This window comes from Podarcis muralis, chromosome 3, assembly GCF_964188315.1.
Source record: "Podarcis muralis chromosome 3, rPodMur119.hap1.1, whole genome shotgun sequence".
Taxonomy (NCBI): domain Eukaryota; kingdom Metazoa; phylum Chordata; class Lepidosauria; order Squamata; family Lacertidae; genus Podarcis; species Podarcis muralis.
In genome coordinates this window covers 70,001,754-70,019,521 of record NC_135657.1, presented here as the reverse complement: position 1 = coordinate 70,019,521, position 17,768 = coordinate 70,001,754, and the positions used below count along the sequence as shown (strand labels likewise).

Here is a 17,768-nt window from a genome sequence, read left to right as displayed (position 1 = left end):
TGACAGGAGTTGTAGTTTGACAGCACCACATTGGTGAAGAATGAACATGACCACCGTAGAGCCAATGGCACGTAATCCTTATCCACATGCACACAAATGTCTCGCAATTGGTGGGGCGAGATCAAGCACTTCATAGAGGGAACCTTTGCTATCATTGGAAGACCCCATATGAATGCACCACAAAGTTTCTATATTCTAATTCCGCCGCAGAAGAAATTCTCTCCATTTAGAGTCAATTAAAGCTCAGAACTCTAAATGACTAAATGGATTCAAAGGAATAAGACATAGCAGCTGCTTTCTATTTTGTTGGAAAAGGAAGACTGTGTAATGGAAAGAAAATCTTTTTCCTCTGCATATCTGCTTTTATGGTAACATGACTAGCTTATTAAGATACTTTTTCTTTTGGTTCTTTCAAACAAATCATAAGCCAAGCACATTTCCTTCCCAAAGGCAAAGGGGGAAAAATTCCTCCCATCCCGTTTTGTTCTGTGAAAAAGATTTTGAACATCGGCTCTCTTACATTGCATTGTATAACAAGTGATAAAATGCTCACTTTATGGTAAGGTCAGTGCAAGCAGTTCTAAATTCAATTCTCAGCTCAGGCTTTCCCCACCCATTATGTCCACTTCATGTTAAAGCAGCAGAGGAGCGCCCTTGTGGGGCTCCCCGTGCCAGCAACAGTTTATTGATACATCATATTTAAAATGATAATAATACAGCAGCACATGTAAGAAATTTGTGCCTTCAGTACATTTTTGTTGGCATCCATCTGTCTTGAGAGACAGTGGAGTGCGCAGTACAAGGGATGTACTAATTATATCCAGATTTGGAGTCTGGAATAAAGCCCATTCTGTGAACAATATTGGAATTAACAAATTACACCCACACCCTAGCCCAGTTCTAGCAGCAATTAAATGATAACCACATAACGTAACAACTTAAAGCCTCTTCAGTTGTTGCTGTTAGTAGTCAGTGAGGATGAGCATGCTAGCTCTGCATCCCCTCTGCTCAATCTGTGTTCCCTTTCAACATGTGGAAGCAGGGAGCTGTTTGTATCCATGGAAAATCAGGGTTCTAAAACGTGGGGAGCAAAGCATTTCCTGATACATTGTCTACCTTCTTCCTCAAGATGCTTCTGGTGTTTTGTTTCTCGATTTCTGCTTTTGCCATGATATACAAAGGGGCTACGCTTCTTAAACATGATTTTCTGTTCTTCATTCCATACCACAACACCTGGTCTAAACTAGACAACTAATCCCATCAACATAAGGTTTATGGGACTGTTTGACTTTAATTGTGGAATAACTTTTGTGAAATTCATTCATTCATTCATTCTGCTTGAACTTCCATGCCCAGAAATGAGATTTGCAGCCACAAAGAAGGTGTCTCATCTTTAAACTACAACATCAGCAGTGCTTCACAAAGTATATCAAACAGGTTACTGGCACATCACTGCGAGATGACTAAAGCGATATATAGCAAGATAGATATACACACACATCACATTCAATGAGTGCACAATTTGTGTACATAGATAGTTCACTTGTACACTTGTACAGTTCTTCACAATCAGGGAGTGTATAGGGTACATGATAGTTGAGCTGTACACTCTTTAAATGTACATCTGTGGAGACGCTTGCACCTGTGTTCAGTGTAACATGTAAGCAGCCTTGCTCTCATAGAGTTTCTTCTTGAGGTTCTTCAATATTCTACAATATTCCAGAAATACCACATTTGAGGCTTTGGCACCTTCCGCTGGGGAAATACAGATTACCTTGTTTCTTTCTTTCTGGAGGACACATATCAGTTCTTAAACTACAGCATACATGATTTGTGCAGTTTTGCCACACTGTACTTTGGTAACCACCAATTTTCACCATGAAATTTCATTTTGAAAGTTAAAAATACATGCAAGAAAAGAAATGCATGTAACAGCACAAGAAGGTCACTACAGTAATAAAGAAGCTCACTAACTACAATACTTGGTAGAGCATACTTATGAGGCAACTGCAGTATTAGGGATCTGGAAGGAACTGGTTGCATTACTTTACCACCAGGGACATGCAGTAATATATCAGTCTTAGTAGTACCCATGATGACTTCAGTCAGATTTTTCATATAACCATTGACACATTTGCTGTACTGAAGTTTTTTTGACATCTCAGTGACCTGAACTTGATTGTCCACATAGACAATGAATCTTTCCCCCCCTTACTGGTCTCTAGATCTTCCACATCATGGAGGATGCTCTGAAGGTCTAATTACATGGACAGATTTAAAACAATGGACTGGAACCATGTCCTTATTATCAGGAACAACTGGCACGGTGTGTGTGGGGGAGGGGGAGGGAGGAGAGCAGGGAGAGGACAGGCGTATGTGGGTGCCCACTGGTGGGAGCACCAGATTGGAGCATCTATCAGTGTGCCCACTGAGCCTCAACATTGCTGCAATGTCTCAGTAAGCAACACTGATGCCACTGTTGGGAGGGTGGCTTCATACCCCCACCCCACCATACCATCATTCCTGCTCATTTCATTTTGGGGTTTCTCCCACCGCTGGGAAGATGGTGGTTGTGAGGTCATCATATAATCCTCAATGTGCCAAATTAAATGAAAGTTCCAGAGTTATCTTAGTGTGGCATTGACCCCAAACTATTGGTTAGAAAGGACTAACTAACCACAAAGTTCATGCTCTGGACAGCATCAAACACTATTTGTACAAAAGAAAAAATGGAGACTTCTTAGCATCTCTTAAAGGATATGAATAGTTTGTGTTGTGTGCCTTTCTTGTTATTCTCATGGATGCTGCACCATTTCAAAATACCATCACATCTTGACCAAAGTAGCAGCTGTCTCAATTTCCAACCAGTACAAGGAGTCCAGAAGTGCAGTTTTGCAAACACAAACACAAAGACTCAGTTCTTCAGGAGATTGATGGGAAACAGTTTGCAAAACAACAAGAGCTATAATAACTACTCCCAACTGTTCTGATATTTCTTCATCTTGTGGCTTAAATTTCAAGACCTCTGTTGCTCCTCTATTCTTTCTTTCTTTTTAACCATACATTCTACACATATTAATTTATAAAAATATTTATAGACTGCACTTTCAAAACAATATAGTCAGGCAGTATACTGCTTAAAAAATTACAACAAGAAGAGAAATAAAAATATTTGCAAAAAGATTAGTAAACAATTTGTACTGGTTGGTATTCACATTGCAAAGGCCCATCTGAGTAAAACAGTTTTTAGGAGATGTTTAAAAGAAGGGAGGAATGATTTCTGCCAAACCTTAACTGGCAGGGAGTTCTACAGGGCAGGGACTGCCAAACTGAAGGCACAGTCTCAGCCTGATCTTAACTTCTTTTAACTACTTATTTTCTGCATGCTGTTGCTTATTTGTTTTTGAAAGTGGTCGTTCCTCATTGATATTATTTACAGCAACCCATTCTTTATCATAAATACATGGAACCTAAGGGGGATGATCCATCTGTATCAAATACATTCTTCCCTAGGACACAGAGCGCTCCTCCTCCTCAAGACATCTGGATGAACATCTGCCAGCACTTCTATATTCTGTTCGTCAGTCTTCAAAGCATTCCTTCATTTTTTCACAATAGCATCTCCAACCATTACACTTTACATTTCATAATGATGATTCTATCAAGTTTTTCCTTTTATGTACAACTATAATTCATTCTGTATACCCATTATATGCTGGTTTCACATTCCTGATCTAACTCTAACATTGTCTTGATATATATGTTGCTCAATGGTGGACAGGACACGTTCATGACAGCTATGTTTTACCAGTCACAGGTGGGGAGAGTGCTATTTTGCTCAGGTTCTGTCTCTGGGCTTCACATAAGTTGGCCACTGTGAGACCAGGATACAGGACTAGATGGGCCATTGGCCTGATCCACCAGGGCCCCAATGCCCTTATGAATGGGGTTTTGCCTTATTTGGTGCTCCCTGAACAGTTCCTGTGTCGTCTGCCTTGGGCACTACAAGACAAGCTACATTATCTCATTGCCATAGCCCAGTTAACCAAAGAAAATAAGAAAAGATAATCAAGAACAAAAGTCATATATAATACTGAAAGTTGTGGAATAAAAATAATCTCGAGCCATGCCTACTTTAGTCATACACAAGTCCATTCAAGGAAGAAGGAGAACTGATTATTATTCTTGCTTATATGGTATTCTTCTAGCATAATTTTCTTGGTATGTGCACAAGACACTCATGCATTTTAAATAATAACCAGTTCACTTCTGCTGTGGTTATGGAAGTTTCTTAAATGGTATTTCTCCCAAGATACTTTACACAACCACTGAAGAAGTAAATGAATAAGTTCTGCTCTGAGGAATCATGTTCACATTGACTTTAAAGACTGCAAAAGAAAGGTGGTTATGGGGAAATTACTGCAGAGGAACAGGCCCCCAAAATTGACCCATAAAGCAATGCCTTGTAACCAAGCCATCCATGGCAGTGATGAGGCTTGTTTGTTGTTATGGTCTGTTAGGTAGAGGAAGGCCCCATAGCTCAGGGTGGTGAAGCATTAAACTCCAGTCTTCACTTTCTCACCATTCTATTTCAGGCAATTCACATTTGTTATTTATAGGTTACCTTTCAGCCCTGTCTAAATTGAATGTTTTCCTTGTTGATGAAAAGAGCTTGGATGTCATTTCACATTTCTAACCTCATTGCTTCTGACGCAATGACATTGTTTGTACTTGGCTCATCATCAGAGAGGCCCTAAGTTTTCCTTTGGAAAGTGTTTTATTATTATTATGAACAGCCGGTGCCTAATATCTTTTGTCTAGAGACCCTTCCCCCTTTTCCTCACTAACCAGTTTACTGCATTGGATTCAGTTCTGAAAAGTCAAATGTAAATAAGCCAGTACTTTCTGAATAAACACAATCCCACAATATGTATATTGATGGTGATGAAAATTACTACTGTTTCACAGCTGCAGTATGCCATGCGCTATGTGGAATGATTAAACACACCCAGTGGTTCAGGCAAGTAATTTTAGAATCTGGATTAATGGTCTAAGAGGAGCGAACTTGTTAGATGATAATGTACATAATTTAATTTAAATATGTGCTATGGAATACTGATACAACATACATACATACATACATACATACATACATACATACATAATTTTATTTGTATGTCATCTTTCCATAGCTAAAACCATGCTCAAGGTGGGTATCATAGTATCGCTGGATAGGCAAACTCTTAGCCAGTGAAATGGCATTCATGGTTATTAACCTATTAATCTACTTTATCAGACCTATTTTACTGGAATATAAAAGGCATATCTTACAACTTCAGGACATTCCAAATAATCATAGGGTGGAAATCAACACCACACTATACTGAACATTCCATCTGTGCAAGCTTATCAGCTTGTGAGACTGAACAAAGCCTTCACCTTGTGTGCTGTTCTGAGGGTACTCACAATCCCCCAAGGGGTGTGAAGGTGCTCAGGAAGAAGAGAGGAGGGAAGCCCCATTGTGCAACTGGTAGCCCTTGGGGTTGGGCGAATGCTGCCCATATTATCTACTCTATATGAACTTCATTACAATTACAATGAAGAAGGGAGATAACCAAACACTCACATAAGTCAAACAAATCTCCATTATTAAAATTACTAATGAATCATCTAATACCTAAACAGGTAGCTCTTTGGGTTTTCTGTACATATCCTATACCCATATAGAAATTGTTTGCACATATCAATACACCCATACAAAAATTGTATGAACACATTTGCATAATCTTGGAACCAGAAAAACCTGGATTCTCAATGGTGCACAGAGCTTTTATGTTCATAGGCTCTGTTGAAAAGAACTGGTGAACATGTTAAGGACAGGAGGAAGGTCTGCCACCACAATCGTGCTCCTTCCCTGACATGTTCAGTCTATCCACATGAGTGGAGCTGATGCCCACTTTAGGCACAATGCTGCCTGTGGGCCCCCCGCACTCCAACATCCACACATGTACAGACCCTCCAAGTGTCCCTATTTTCCAGGTACATCTCTGATTTAGAGAAGCCATCCTGCTTTCTAATTTGATCCTGGAATGTCCCACTTTTCTATCGGATATCCCTATTTTTATTGGAGAAATGTTGGAGGGTATGGAGTTATCTGACCCCCGAGCTGTCTGAAGGCAATACTTCATAGGGAATGGTTTTTTTTAAAAAAAAGTTTAATGTTTTATTATGTTTTTATGCTGCCCAGAGTGGCTGGGGCAACCCAGTAAGATGTGTGGGGTGTAAATACTAAAATTATCATTATGGAATGGGACGTCCCTATTTTCATCGGAGAAATGTTGGAGGGTCTTTATACCTCTGTGCTTTTATGTTTGTACATATTTTATGGGCTAATAGCCGTAAATAAATAAATGAAATAAATAAATGAATGAATGCATGTCGCCATAATACTTTCTTTGCTGCTGCCAAAGCAGTAACAACACCACCACTCAAACTGCCCTCCCTGCTGTCCTACCCCAGATGGCATTTCAGCACAGTGGGCAGGAGGGCAGTAAAGCTTTTGAATGTGAGCCAAAGTTGGTTCCCATCAGTGGTGGCTACCCACCATCTTAATTTATCCAAAATGCAGTGTCCAACATTTTAGTTATATTAAGCAACCACAGAGGAAAACAAAATTATGCTCCCAATCAAAAGCAGCACTACCACACACCAACATCAAAAGACCCATGCTGTGGCTCAGTGAGAAGGATGGTGAGAGTCAACATTCCTTGGTCAGGTTGGTGAAGAAGAAGAGTTTGGATTTGATATCCCACTTTATCACTACCCGAAGGAGTCTCAAAGCGGTTAACATTCTCCTTTCCCTCCTCCCCCCACAACAAACACTCTGTGAGGTGAGTGGGGCTGAGAGACTTCAAAGAAGTGTGATTGGCCCAAGGTCACCCAGCAGCTGCATGTGGAGGAGCAGAGATGTGAACCTGGTTCACCAGATTATGAGACTACCACTCTTAACCACTACACCACACTGGTGAGGAGCCCTTCTGATCCCCTGGGGCTTTCAACCTATGCCCAGCTTGGCTGAGTATGGGTGCCAGGCCTGGTCATGACAACAAGCATTCTATAAAAGCTGCAGTGGAAATTTTCCTGCTTGGGAATGGGCAAAAGGTTGCCTTTGTTCAAATCAATTAAGCATGAGCTTATCATTTGTACTACGAGCAAAGTCTGCTTCCTGATCATGAAGTGTGTCACAGCACTTGAATGCAGCTGAACAGCAGTTGAGGAAAAAGCACAAGTCTCTCTGTGTGTATATAGGGTGGGGGTAGCTTTTAAATCAGATCATCTATTGCTATCGTAAAATCTAGTTTTCTTCTGTTGCCGAAGCTTCCACATGGCTGCTCCTCTCCTAGTTCAAATGCAAAACAAAATACCGTTCAGCAACAGAGAGTGATTTAGAGATGGGGTTGATTCCAGTATAAACACTTCGCAGTTAGGCATTCTCTATAAAAGTGCACACTCATATTTTCCATATACAGTGAGATAGACAAAGCCTTAACTTAAAAGGGATTCTTTCCTACAAAGGGGGAAAAAACATGCTTGCTGTTTGCAAGATTTCTAGGGTATAAATTATTTCTGGCCTCATAATTTGTTTAATTCCAAAGCTTGCTATCATAAAAAATGCAATCCATAGCAATGTGCCCTGCAAGGTTTGACACTGTTGATAATGTGTCATTCTGTTGTTATTTATATGCATTGGGGTGGGGCTTTTCCTTGCTAAAAAAATTAATATAAGGTGTAAATATACAATTCCTCATATCAGTTCACAGGGCACACTAGATAGAAAATGACAGTTGGGTGGTTTGCATTTAATTAAACATGCAAGTTTCTTAGATGTTGAGCAGCTTTGATGTGAAATAAAAGAAGGAAATGTAAAAAGGCAGGTAGGCACCTTCAATAAATGGCATATTTAATATAATTAAAGACCTGTAACAATCTGTGGACTTTTAAGCTACCTGCCTCCCACCTTGCTCTCCATCCCTGAGTACTTTGGTCTCAGGTGGAGGAATTCAGCACTGTGCTCTTCTGATCGGCGTAAGCATCCCTGCTTGCTACATGGAACAACCTCCTCTCTCTTCCCCTGAGCACCGTTCTCGGCATTTGGGGGGGGGGGGAGACTGGGGAAAACCCCATTGGGCAGGTAGAAGCCCTTGCACTGGCTTCTTCTAGCACACCAGGTTAACTGAATCTGATCCAGCTAAGAACATAAGAGCCTATTGGATCAGGCCAATGACCCATCTAGCTCAGCACCACTGAGTTGTATAATAGCATTTTGATGTTGGCCGTTGTACAGTGGTGCCTTGCAAGACGAAATTAATTCATTCCGCGAGTTTTTTCGTCTAGCGAATTTTTCGTCTTGTGAAGCACGAAATCCCATAGGAATGCATTGAAAATCAATTAATGCATTCCTATGGTCAAAAAAAGTCCAAACAAAGCCAAATTTGGTACAACAAGAGTTTATTAAGTGCTCTTTAAAGTCACACATACTGTAAAGAGCATTTCAAAATTCAAACCCAGAATTTTTTTTAAAAAACAGCAGAGTGGCCCAATGGTCACAGAAAATCATAAAAATTCAAAAAAGCACACACAAGCTTCCAGATTCTTGCAAACCCCTCCCCAACTGTTCCCCCAGCCACCCAGCACACAGAAATTCAAACCCAGAATTTTTTTCGTCTTGCGAAGCAAGCCCATAGGGAAATTCGAAAAACGGAAAACCCTTTCGTCTAGCGAGTTTTTCGTCTTGCGAGGCATTTGTCTTGCGGGGCACCACTGTATCTTCAATTCATTTTCTAACTATCCCTAAAATGCTATTCACTGGGTTGATATGTTTATCGAGCTGTTTACTACTTAATGCTCTCTGTGACAGACAGAGCAACACCACCTTTGTGATGTCCTTCTCTGACCTTCCTATAGAGCTTATTTCCAGAGACAACCATGTCCCACTGGTTCTCTCCATTCCACCAGGTTACTGTTATACCCAAAATATCAATACCATCCTCCAAGACCAAGCTTCCGTTCCAGTTCACCCATCTGGGCTCAGAAGCTTCTAGCATTAGCATATAAATGCTTGCATGCAGTCTCTTTCTTCAAGTGTCTTTGGTGTTTGCATTTTGTTCTGAAGTGCTTTGGCGCCTCTGAATTGCTGTCCTGTGCTCCTACATTCACAACACCTAGTCACCTGCCACCTCCATTTAAATTTTCATCTACTTTATCATCTTCATCCCAGGTGGGGAGATTCATTCTGAACTGGAGCCTTCTCAGCCCTTTCCCCTTCAAACGGTTTAAAATATGCTCTGACACCTTTATGATTTTATGTGCCAACAGTCTGGTTCCATCCTGGTTCAAGTGGTGCCTGTTCCTTTTATACAGGCCCAGCTTGCCCCAGAATGTTTCTCAGTGCCTAACAAATGCAAACCCCTCTTCCCAATACCTCATCCACATTGAGACTACAAACCTGAGTCCGTCTAGCCAACCTTCCATGTGGAACCAGTAGCATTTTAGGGAAAGCTACATTGGAGGTCTCAGCTCTCAGTCTCCCACCTAGCAAACTAAATTTGGCTTCCAGCATCTCAACAACTACATTTCCCCATGTCACTGGTGACAAACAAACCACTGACTCCTCCTCAGATAACTCTTCCATGTTATATAAGCAAAGGGCAACACCCACAACCTTTGCACCAGTCAGGCAGTTCACCCTGCCATTCATATGCCCACCGCCCACCCAACTATTTATGTTCCTAATGGTTGAATCACCCAAGCTCCAAGCCTCCAGAGAAGTTTCCTCAGCCCAAGAGGAGTCCCTCAAGGAATGGGCCCCTTCTAAGGGAATGCTTCATTCTTCCTCAAGGCTCCCAGACAGCTGGGGAGCTATCTTTGTGGGAGTGGGACACAGCTTAAATGTCCTTGAAGGCCTCATCCACCACTCTCTGCCTCTCTTGCATTTCCCCCCATTATTTACTTTTAACTAATAACTATCACATTGGGAAAAGAGAAACAGATGTACATTAATGGTGGTTCTCCTTAATCTTTCTCTTCTCTGCAGCTTTTCTTGTCTCTAACAGGCATATATTATATTTTCACCAGAATCAAAGAGCAACCCTTTCTAGCTAATAAAGGTGTATATTTTGTTTAGAATTCCACACTAGATATTTCAAATGAAATATGCTTTCAGCATGGACAGTCTATGATCAAATCATTTGTAGGAAAATTTCTGTGTGGCATTCATCTGACATGCCATAATTGCCTATGTATGTATTCAATATGCTTTTCTTCACTATATAGTGCTGTATTTTCCTAGTGGTTTTTCAGAAACTGTAGTCCACCTCGGAACATTCTATGAATTGCTTATGTGGTTCTCATGAAACCACCCTTTATAAAAACTGGCACTGCTGAGCATGACTAACAGACTATGTCTGTTTAGGAGAGAGAGGCCAACCCAAGTCAATATTTGGACTACGAAATAAATCAAGAAGGATTTCTGAGTGAAATATATATATATATAAAAATAAAGCTCATAAAATGACTTGTTTCGCATACTTCCACATACAGGGCAATCCTGAGCTTGAATGGCTTGGCTGAGTACAGCTAGTCATTTTTGTGCAGGGATGTGCAAAGGAAAAATAGTTTTGTTTTTCAAGCTGCGCTTCTTTCAGTTTAGATGTCTTTGTTTTGTTCTACTTTTATTTTATTTACACTCATTTTTTACCTCTTCTATTCTAGTAATTTGGGTATTTCCCCTCAATGTTTCATGAAACTTGCATGGATGCTTCCTCAAGGCATCATGCCTGACAAATATGGACAAAAAGTCCATAGCTCAGTGGTAGAACATCTTATTTGCATGCAGAAGGTCCAGGGTTCAATCTCCAGCATCTCAGGTAGGGTTGGGGATGTCGTTTCTGAAATCCTGCAGAGATGCTGCCAACACAGGAAGCATCCATCAGGAAGAGTCCAGAGCAGGAGCAAGAAGCAAGCCAGAAGTTATGACTAGATAACAATCATAGGATACAATAACACACCAAAGCTCAGTAAATCTATGTTGCCCAGGAAAGCTCAGCTGTGACCAGGAAGTCCTCATACCCCTTCCTGTCCATAGGAGTCCAGTTGTTGGCTGGATGAGCAAAGGCTCCCCATGGCCTAGATAGATGTTGCAATGGCTTGTTGTCTCACCATATGAACAGAGATCCCCAATCTATCAATTGATGTCATGGCAACTCTTGATACAAAGGAAGGGAGGGAGGTTTTCTGTGGTCTATCTCTCAGAAGGATCAGTCATTTAACAGGGGTGGGGAAGTCCCCTCTCTTTCATTGTTCAGGAATTCAGCCAATAGCAGGCCTCACCAGACAATTTGTGACCCATCCAAAGCTGCAAAAGCATGCAGTGCTCTATTCAAGATGGTGCAATGCACGAGGTGGGACAATAGCTGCACTACTCAGATTGGTCCTTCCTACTACATGGCTAATTGCCACTGAACTATAATGGCTGGCAGGTATCTTGTCTGCTGCTTGGTAGCAGTTTGCCTACATCCATGGGGCCACCTACATGTGGTACACAACTGGTCAGCATGAGGAGATCTTTCCTAAGCTGCGCTGAAAAAATCACTCTGTTTCCTCACTGTAAATTCCAATCTAATTAAAGAATGTACAGAAGATGTGTCTGCATGGTTCTAACCATGTCCCTTAAAGGAAAAAAATAAATGTGTTTTGTAAAACCTAGCCCAATATAAAATGTGGAGCTAGAAATCCCAGATTGCTCTCAGCTATCATTTGTTTTGTGTGGGCTGAGATGGGTGATCTCATGCTCTTTCCACTCCTTCCTTAATCCACTGATTATGGGAAAGGTTAAAGCACATGTTTAGTTCCCCCCTTGAATTTTGGCTAGGTTGTGACCACTCTCTGCTCCAAGCTAGCATTTATGTCCCACCCAGGTTACAAAGTACATTTTGAGCTTAAATCAAATACTTTATTCACCAAGCAGCAGGTGGTGATCCTATGTCTTAACTATTAATTTCAACAAGCTTCTAAACAGGCAATTTCCCCACCACATTATGGACTGTATTCATGCTCGCTTCTAGGGAATCTTGGACAATTCCATCAGAAACTGAAATGTGAACAGAAATTGTCACAGTTTGCATGCTTGTCTGGTCAGGAACAGAGATCATAAAAGTGAATATGAGCAAGTTTCGGTTTTTTAGTACACTAACATTATGTAAATAATTACAGTGGCACCTCGCGTTAAGAACTTAATTCGTTCTGGAGGTCCGTTCTTAACCTGAAACTATTCTTAACCTGAGGTACCACTTTAGCTAATGGGGCCTCCCGCTGCTGCCACGCGATTTCTGTTCTCATCCTGAAGCAAAGTTCTGAACCCGAGGTACTATTTCTGGGTTAGCGGAGTCTGTAACCTGAAGTGTATGTAACCCAAGGCACCACTGTACATCATTTTTGCAGTTTTTTAAAAAATGTTGTCCTTCCTTTGAAATGCACTTAAATTACTTACATAATTAAGTATGCTAGTTTTTGCTATAGCGGCCCGTGAGATGAATTACATATGTTTTAGTGGAAGCCAAACTGCAGAGGAAAAGAAACAGTGCTGATTGCAACAAACACAAGGTGGGATGGAAATCGCTCTCTCCTTACATCGCTAACTCCTTACTCCAAGTTACAAATGACTAAGGCTAGCCTTATCAACTCTAGCCTGATCCTGAAGTCAGTGCCCACATGATTCAAATTGCATGGAGAGCCATAGCAGTGTCATAGGTGCTAACTTTGCCCTTGGCACTGCACCCTAGGCTGACCCCTACCTTAGCTTGTCCAAGTACTGGCAGAAGGTCTGAAGAGAGGGAAGCCTGCACACAGGCTGTTGCCATGAGCTGGAACTCTGAGGGAACACCAGCACCTGAACAGGGCTACTTTCTAGTTAACCATATCTTACCACACACCCAAAAATGGTAAGCTTTGAGTGATTTTGATTGACAGGCATATTTATTGAGATCAACATATCAGAACACACTGGAAGGAAATCCTGATGGAATAATAGAATGACAGTTTTGTTTTTAATAAATTCACCCTTAGTTGAATCTTGATTCAGCTATACGTGCCAGTGTGGCATAGTGGTCAGAGTGCTGGATTAGGAGCAGCGAGAGCCAGGTTCAAATTCCCACTCAGGCATGATGCTCATTGGGTGACCTTGGCCCAGTCACCATCTCACAGCCTAACCTACCTCAGAAGAACCATGCATGCTGAAGCTCCTTGGAGGAAAGGCAAAAAATGCTATATATGAATTAAATACCAAAAATGTTGAGCTTCAACCAAGACTGCTGTTCATTTATCAGTAGTGTTATGTGTAGTAGTGCTAGTAACTGGAACATTACTGTGATATTCACATTGCTGTGTTAATCTCTGCTCATTTCCAAGATCTGGCGCCAAGATACACACTCCTTCCTTTCCCATGACCTTATGTGGCTTAATTTGCCTGCTACATTGAGTCACCTCCACAGGAGGTACTTACTCCCATTCCATAACCTCATGTCATGCTGCTCTCTTGTTTGTAATTCTTGTTTTTTCAACATAGTTCTGTTCAGCTGCTACCAAACCAATGAGTTCCAACTATCTAAGATTTCAAGAAAACAAATGATGTATTTATTATATAGGGTATTATATGGTGTTTCTAGATGGGCTATACCTGCCATCACCCTTGACCATTGACCATGCTGATCGGATGCTGATGGGAGTTGGAGTCCAAAAGAATCGAGATAGCACCCTTTTGGGGAGCTGATATAGGTGGCTTCCAACAGCAGCTGACTAGACCTCTTGTCCCTCTCTCCACCACTGCACACCTCTACCAAAATTCTGCTCTGGAAGGTCCCTATACCCTCCAGAGTATATATTTTTTTTGTGAGGGATAGAATCATAGAATCATAGGATCACAGAGTTGGAATAGACCACAAGGGCCATCGAGTCCAACCCCCTGCCAAGCAGAAATCCTGCCAAGCAGGATGCCTGGGGGGTGGGCGGGAATCCATTACACCAACAATATCTGTTGTGTTGGTGCATGGATTTGCTATCTACCTTGTATAATACGTACTTTCCCATACAAAAACCTGATAAAAACTAGTTTAAAACATATACACCATTAAAACAAATAAAAAACAGTAAAATCATAGCAATCATAACAATTCCATTCCATTCCATTCCTGCACAAAGATTAAAGATAGGGCTACTAAGAAACAAATAGCAACCTAATCTGCACTGCCAATTAAAAGCAATCTGAAAAAGTAACACAAATGACAATGGGGACAGAGCTGATCCCATTTCCTGAGGGAAGGAGTTCTGTAAGTGCCATCACTGACAAGGCCCTGTTTCCCATGTTTGCCAGCCTAATATGTCTTCCTGGTGCCCATGCACAGCACTTCTCTAACCACATTGATGCGCTGGAAGGTCCGCATGGACACATTAGATAATCCTTTAAGTGTGTATGTGTGTACACAAACATGAGAGTAAGAGCACCTTCAACATTTTCTGTTTTTTGTTTTTAAATATCACTAAAGTATTGCCATTGTTTCTGGCAAAGTCAAAAGCGTTTTAAGCTTCTCTTTTCATTTCATTTCTGCAGGTGTTTCCTCAGCTGCTTGCTTTCCATCGCTAACTTAGAAGGAAACCCCATGGAATTCTGTGGTAGCTACTTACAAGTCAACAAACAGTTCCAGCTGCACATATTTTTTCATATAGATTTCTTGCAGGAACTATAGGATCCTGTATGGCACCCTAACAGAGGCATAAACATTCTGCTGAAGCCAACAGGATTTGTGGCCATTTCCCTCATTAGGCTTTCATCTCATGGGGATGCTCCTACAAGTAACATGTTTATTTAAAATCATAGACCCTAATACAAATATTGGTTTGTGCGTACAGGACTCCCATACATTCAGGGCTCCTAATTCACACCGAGTACATGCAACAGTGAACATGTATCACTTTGTGCATATACAGTGTACACTTTTACTCGTAGAAGGAAAAGTGTGCATAACCAGAGCTCCTATGTCCCCGAGAGATCGCAGGATGTGGTGATCACAGAAACATAGAATTGAAATGGGTTCAAAAGGATATTTAGTCCAACCCCTGGCAAAACAATAAAATCCACTGCCACAGCATTTCTGATAGGTTGGCAACCAGCTTCCTATCATGCAAGGACTTCTTAAGCAGTACTGATTTGCAGAGAAGTGAGCTGAGAATCCAGAAAAACACACACCTTTCCTACACTACAAGATTAGACATGAGAGGGACTTTCAGGATTGGTGGGCCCGGACAGACATAGATCAATGATTTCACACTGAAATGAATGGGATTGACACATGCCCATCAGCACAGTCAAAAGCACTGAAATACACCCCAGACTCTGTAGACACTGTGTTTGAGAGTGCCCCCCTCCTGTCACATGCTGCCCACCCCCATAAAAGCTCCTCCTTTCTGGATACCCAAAGGCATTAAAATCTCAAAAAAAAGTAGCAGGTTTTTAAAATGTGCACTGATAAATCTATCCACCTGAAACTCTGCTTTGGGGGGACAGACTCGTTCTACTGCTCTTGCATGAAATCCAAGCAACTGAACATGACTTTATAATACAGCAGCCTATTCAAAGAAGGCAGCGTGACATGTACATTTTGGACGGGGGGGGGGGGAGGGCATATTTTAGAGTTTCCCTTGAAATGCCTTAAATCCTGAAAACTCCACATTCCCACTTCAAAACACCCAGTGGATTACATTCGCTTGAGCCAAATGGAGGCACTATAAAAACACAAAGGGGTTAGGGGAGGGGGAGTGCTGGAAACAGTACAAAGAAGGAGAAAGGTCAACAGACAGAAGAGTTACTCTACCTCAGCAAAATGCGGCCAACTTCGAAAAGATACAGATTGTTGCTGCCCTCTGATAAGGGTCTCTTCTTGGCTGCCGACCGCTGAGCTGCCTTCAATGTCAGCATGAAAAATGTTGCCCTCCGTTGAGGCAGAGCTGAGGGAGAGATATCCCAGGCAGAAGAAGAGAGGAGAAACCAGGGGCCAGGCCAAGATCAAAGCCATCTCCTCCCCTCACATCCAGCAGTGATTCTGCAGCTTCCGAGCACTGATTTCTGCTCCTGCTTTAATCGCACACCCTTTGGTTTAGTGGCGCCTCAGTTGTTTTAACTTCCAGCTTCCAGAGGTGGCACTTCTAAGGCAGCTCTTCAGCAGATCCTTATTAAAAGGAGTGCCTTTGCTTTCGCTCGCTGCCTTTCCGTGCCTGTAGCTCCTCTGTCTCCCTAGAGGCTCCGGCTGAATAACATACAGATGGGCAGTGCTTAAACAGAGAGTGTCAAAATGCGGATTGTATTCCAGGAAAGCACCATGAGCTGTGCTGCCACCTTATCTTCACTCTGTCAGGATACAGACTGAGGCTGCATTCAAAGCTCTGGCTTCCTTCAAGTTGTTATTATCATCACTCCTTTTCCACCTTCCTCGCCACCCACTCAAACTTTGCCATTCACACACACACACAACGGGTCAGACTGCTTCCTCTCTTCCTACTGCCAAGCCCCACAATCAGGATTTAATTAATAAGAAGCTTCCCGATTCAGATGGTCTCTCGTAATGTTTTAAAGCACTTTCAGTCACAGAAAACGGGAATTAAAAAATAACATGTTTGCAGTCTCAACAGGCAGAAGAGATTCTAGGCATTCTAAATGTTGGGAGGAGTTGAAGCGCCTTTTCTTTTGACCAAAGGATCAGGTTCACGAGAATCGTAAGACCATACTTTGCGGGGAAATGTGCAGCTGAACACAGTTAATTAGCCGTCCTAATTCTCCTCAGCCCCACTCCTCATCATCATGTCTGCTCGCAAAAAGAAAAAGAAAAAGAGTATCATTCAGCACTGTTTTGGAAAGGGACTTCATTACGCAAATGCATGAACTTTTATTTACAAAGACCAACTTGTTTTCCTCTTCAAGAGATGCTTTGTGAGGTCCCTGAAACAAGGCTCTTAGTGTATAGACGCCTGCCAACTATACTGGTTGGAATGGACCCTGTAAAGTCTCTTGACATCAGCATGTGGACTAATGTTTCCAAGGCTCTTAAGCAGGGTTGTCACCTTTTCCTTTAAGCATTCCAGTTCCTACCTGGATCTTTTTCTCCCTTCTGATTATCCCCAAAGCCTTTCTCCCCTCCCCTAATCAGTTTAGTGCTGTAGATCAGGTGTCCTCTCCCACTCTCTGACCAAGCAGCACTGTAAAGATACTGCCTATAGGTGTAATGCTATCATGCAAAGATGTTTGAGGGAGAGATAGGATTTTGCCCAGACATCCTTCCAACAACCCTGTAAGTGACCATTGTCACCCATGCCCCAGGTAACAGCCATGCTTGACTACTGCAGTGTGCTGCACATGGGACTGCCCTTGAAAATTTATCAGAAATTTCAGGTGATTCAAAGTGCAGTAGCTATATATCTTGTCAGTTCTGTAACAGGTTAAGTGGCACCCTGTTTCCAGGTTCAGTGACAAGTGCTGATGTTGACCTAGAAAACAGCTTGGAATAAGGGTAACTCGAGAATCACTTACTCCCATATGAAACTGCCCAAGGTCCTTTACCCACATCTACTGAGACTAGGCAAATGGGGAATGTGGATTGGACCTTCTCTATGCCAGTTGTGAAATGCCATCTCCAGGTGAAAATGATTCAATCCACCTTTTAACT

The 17,768-nt window shown here is 41.8% G+C and overlaps 1 protein-coding gene across 1 annotated transcript in view; it reads right to left on the bottom strand.

The window, feature by feature from the left end:
- Positions 1 to 16,567, bottom strand: part of LAMA4 (laminin subunit alpha 4) — a 79,352-nt gene extending 62,785 nt beyond the window's left edge. The window contains exon 1 of the mRNA XM_028723210.2: positions 15,924 to 16,567. Coding sequence (XP_028579043.2) covers positions 15,924 to 16,124 — 201 coding nt within the window. The 5' untranslated portion in view covers positions 16,125 to 16,567. The remainder of the gene's footprint in view (positions 1 to 15,923) is intronic.
- Positions 16,568 to 17,768: the final 1,201 nt, after the last annotated feature.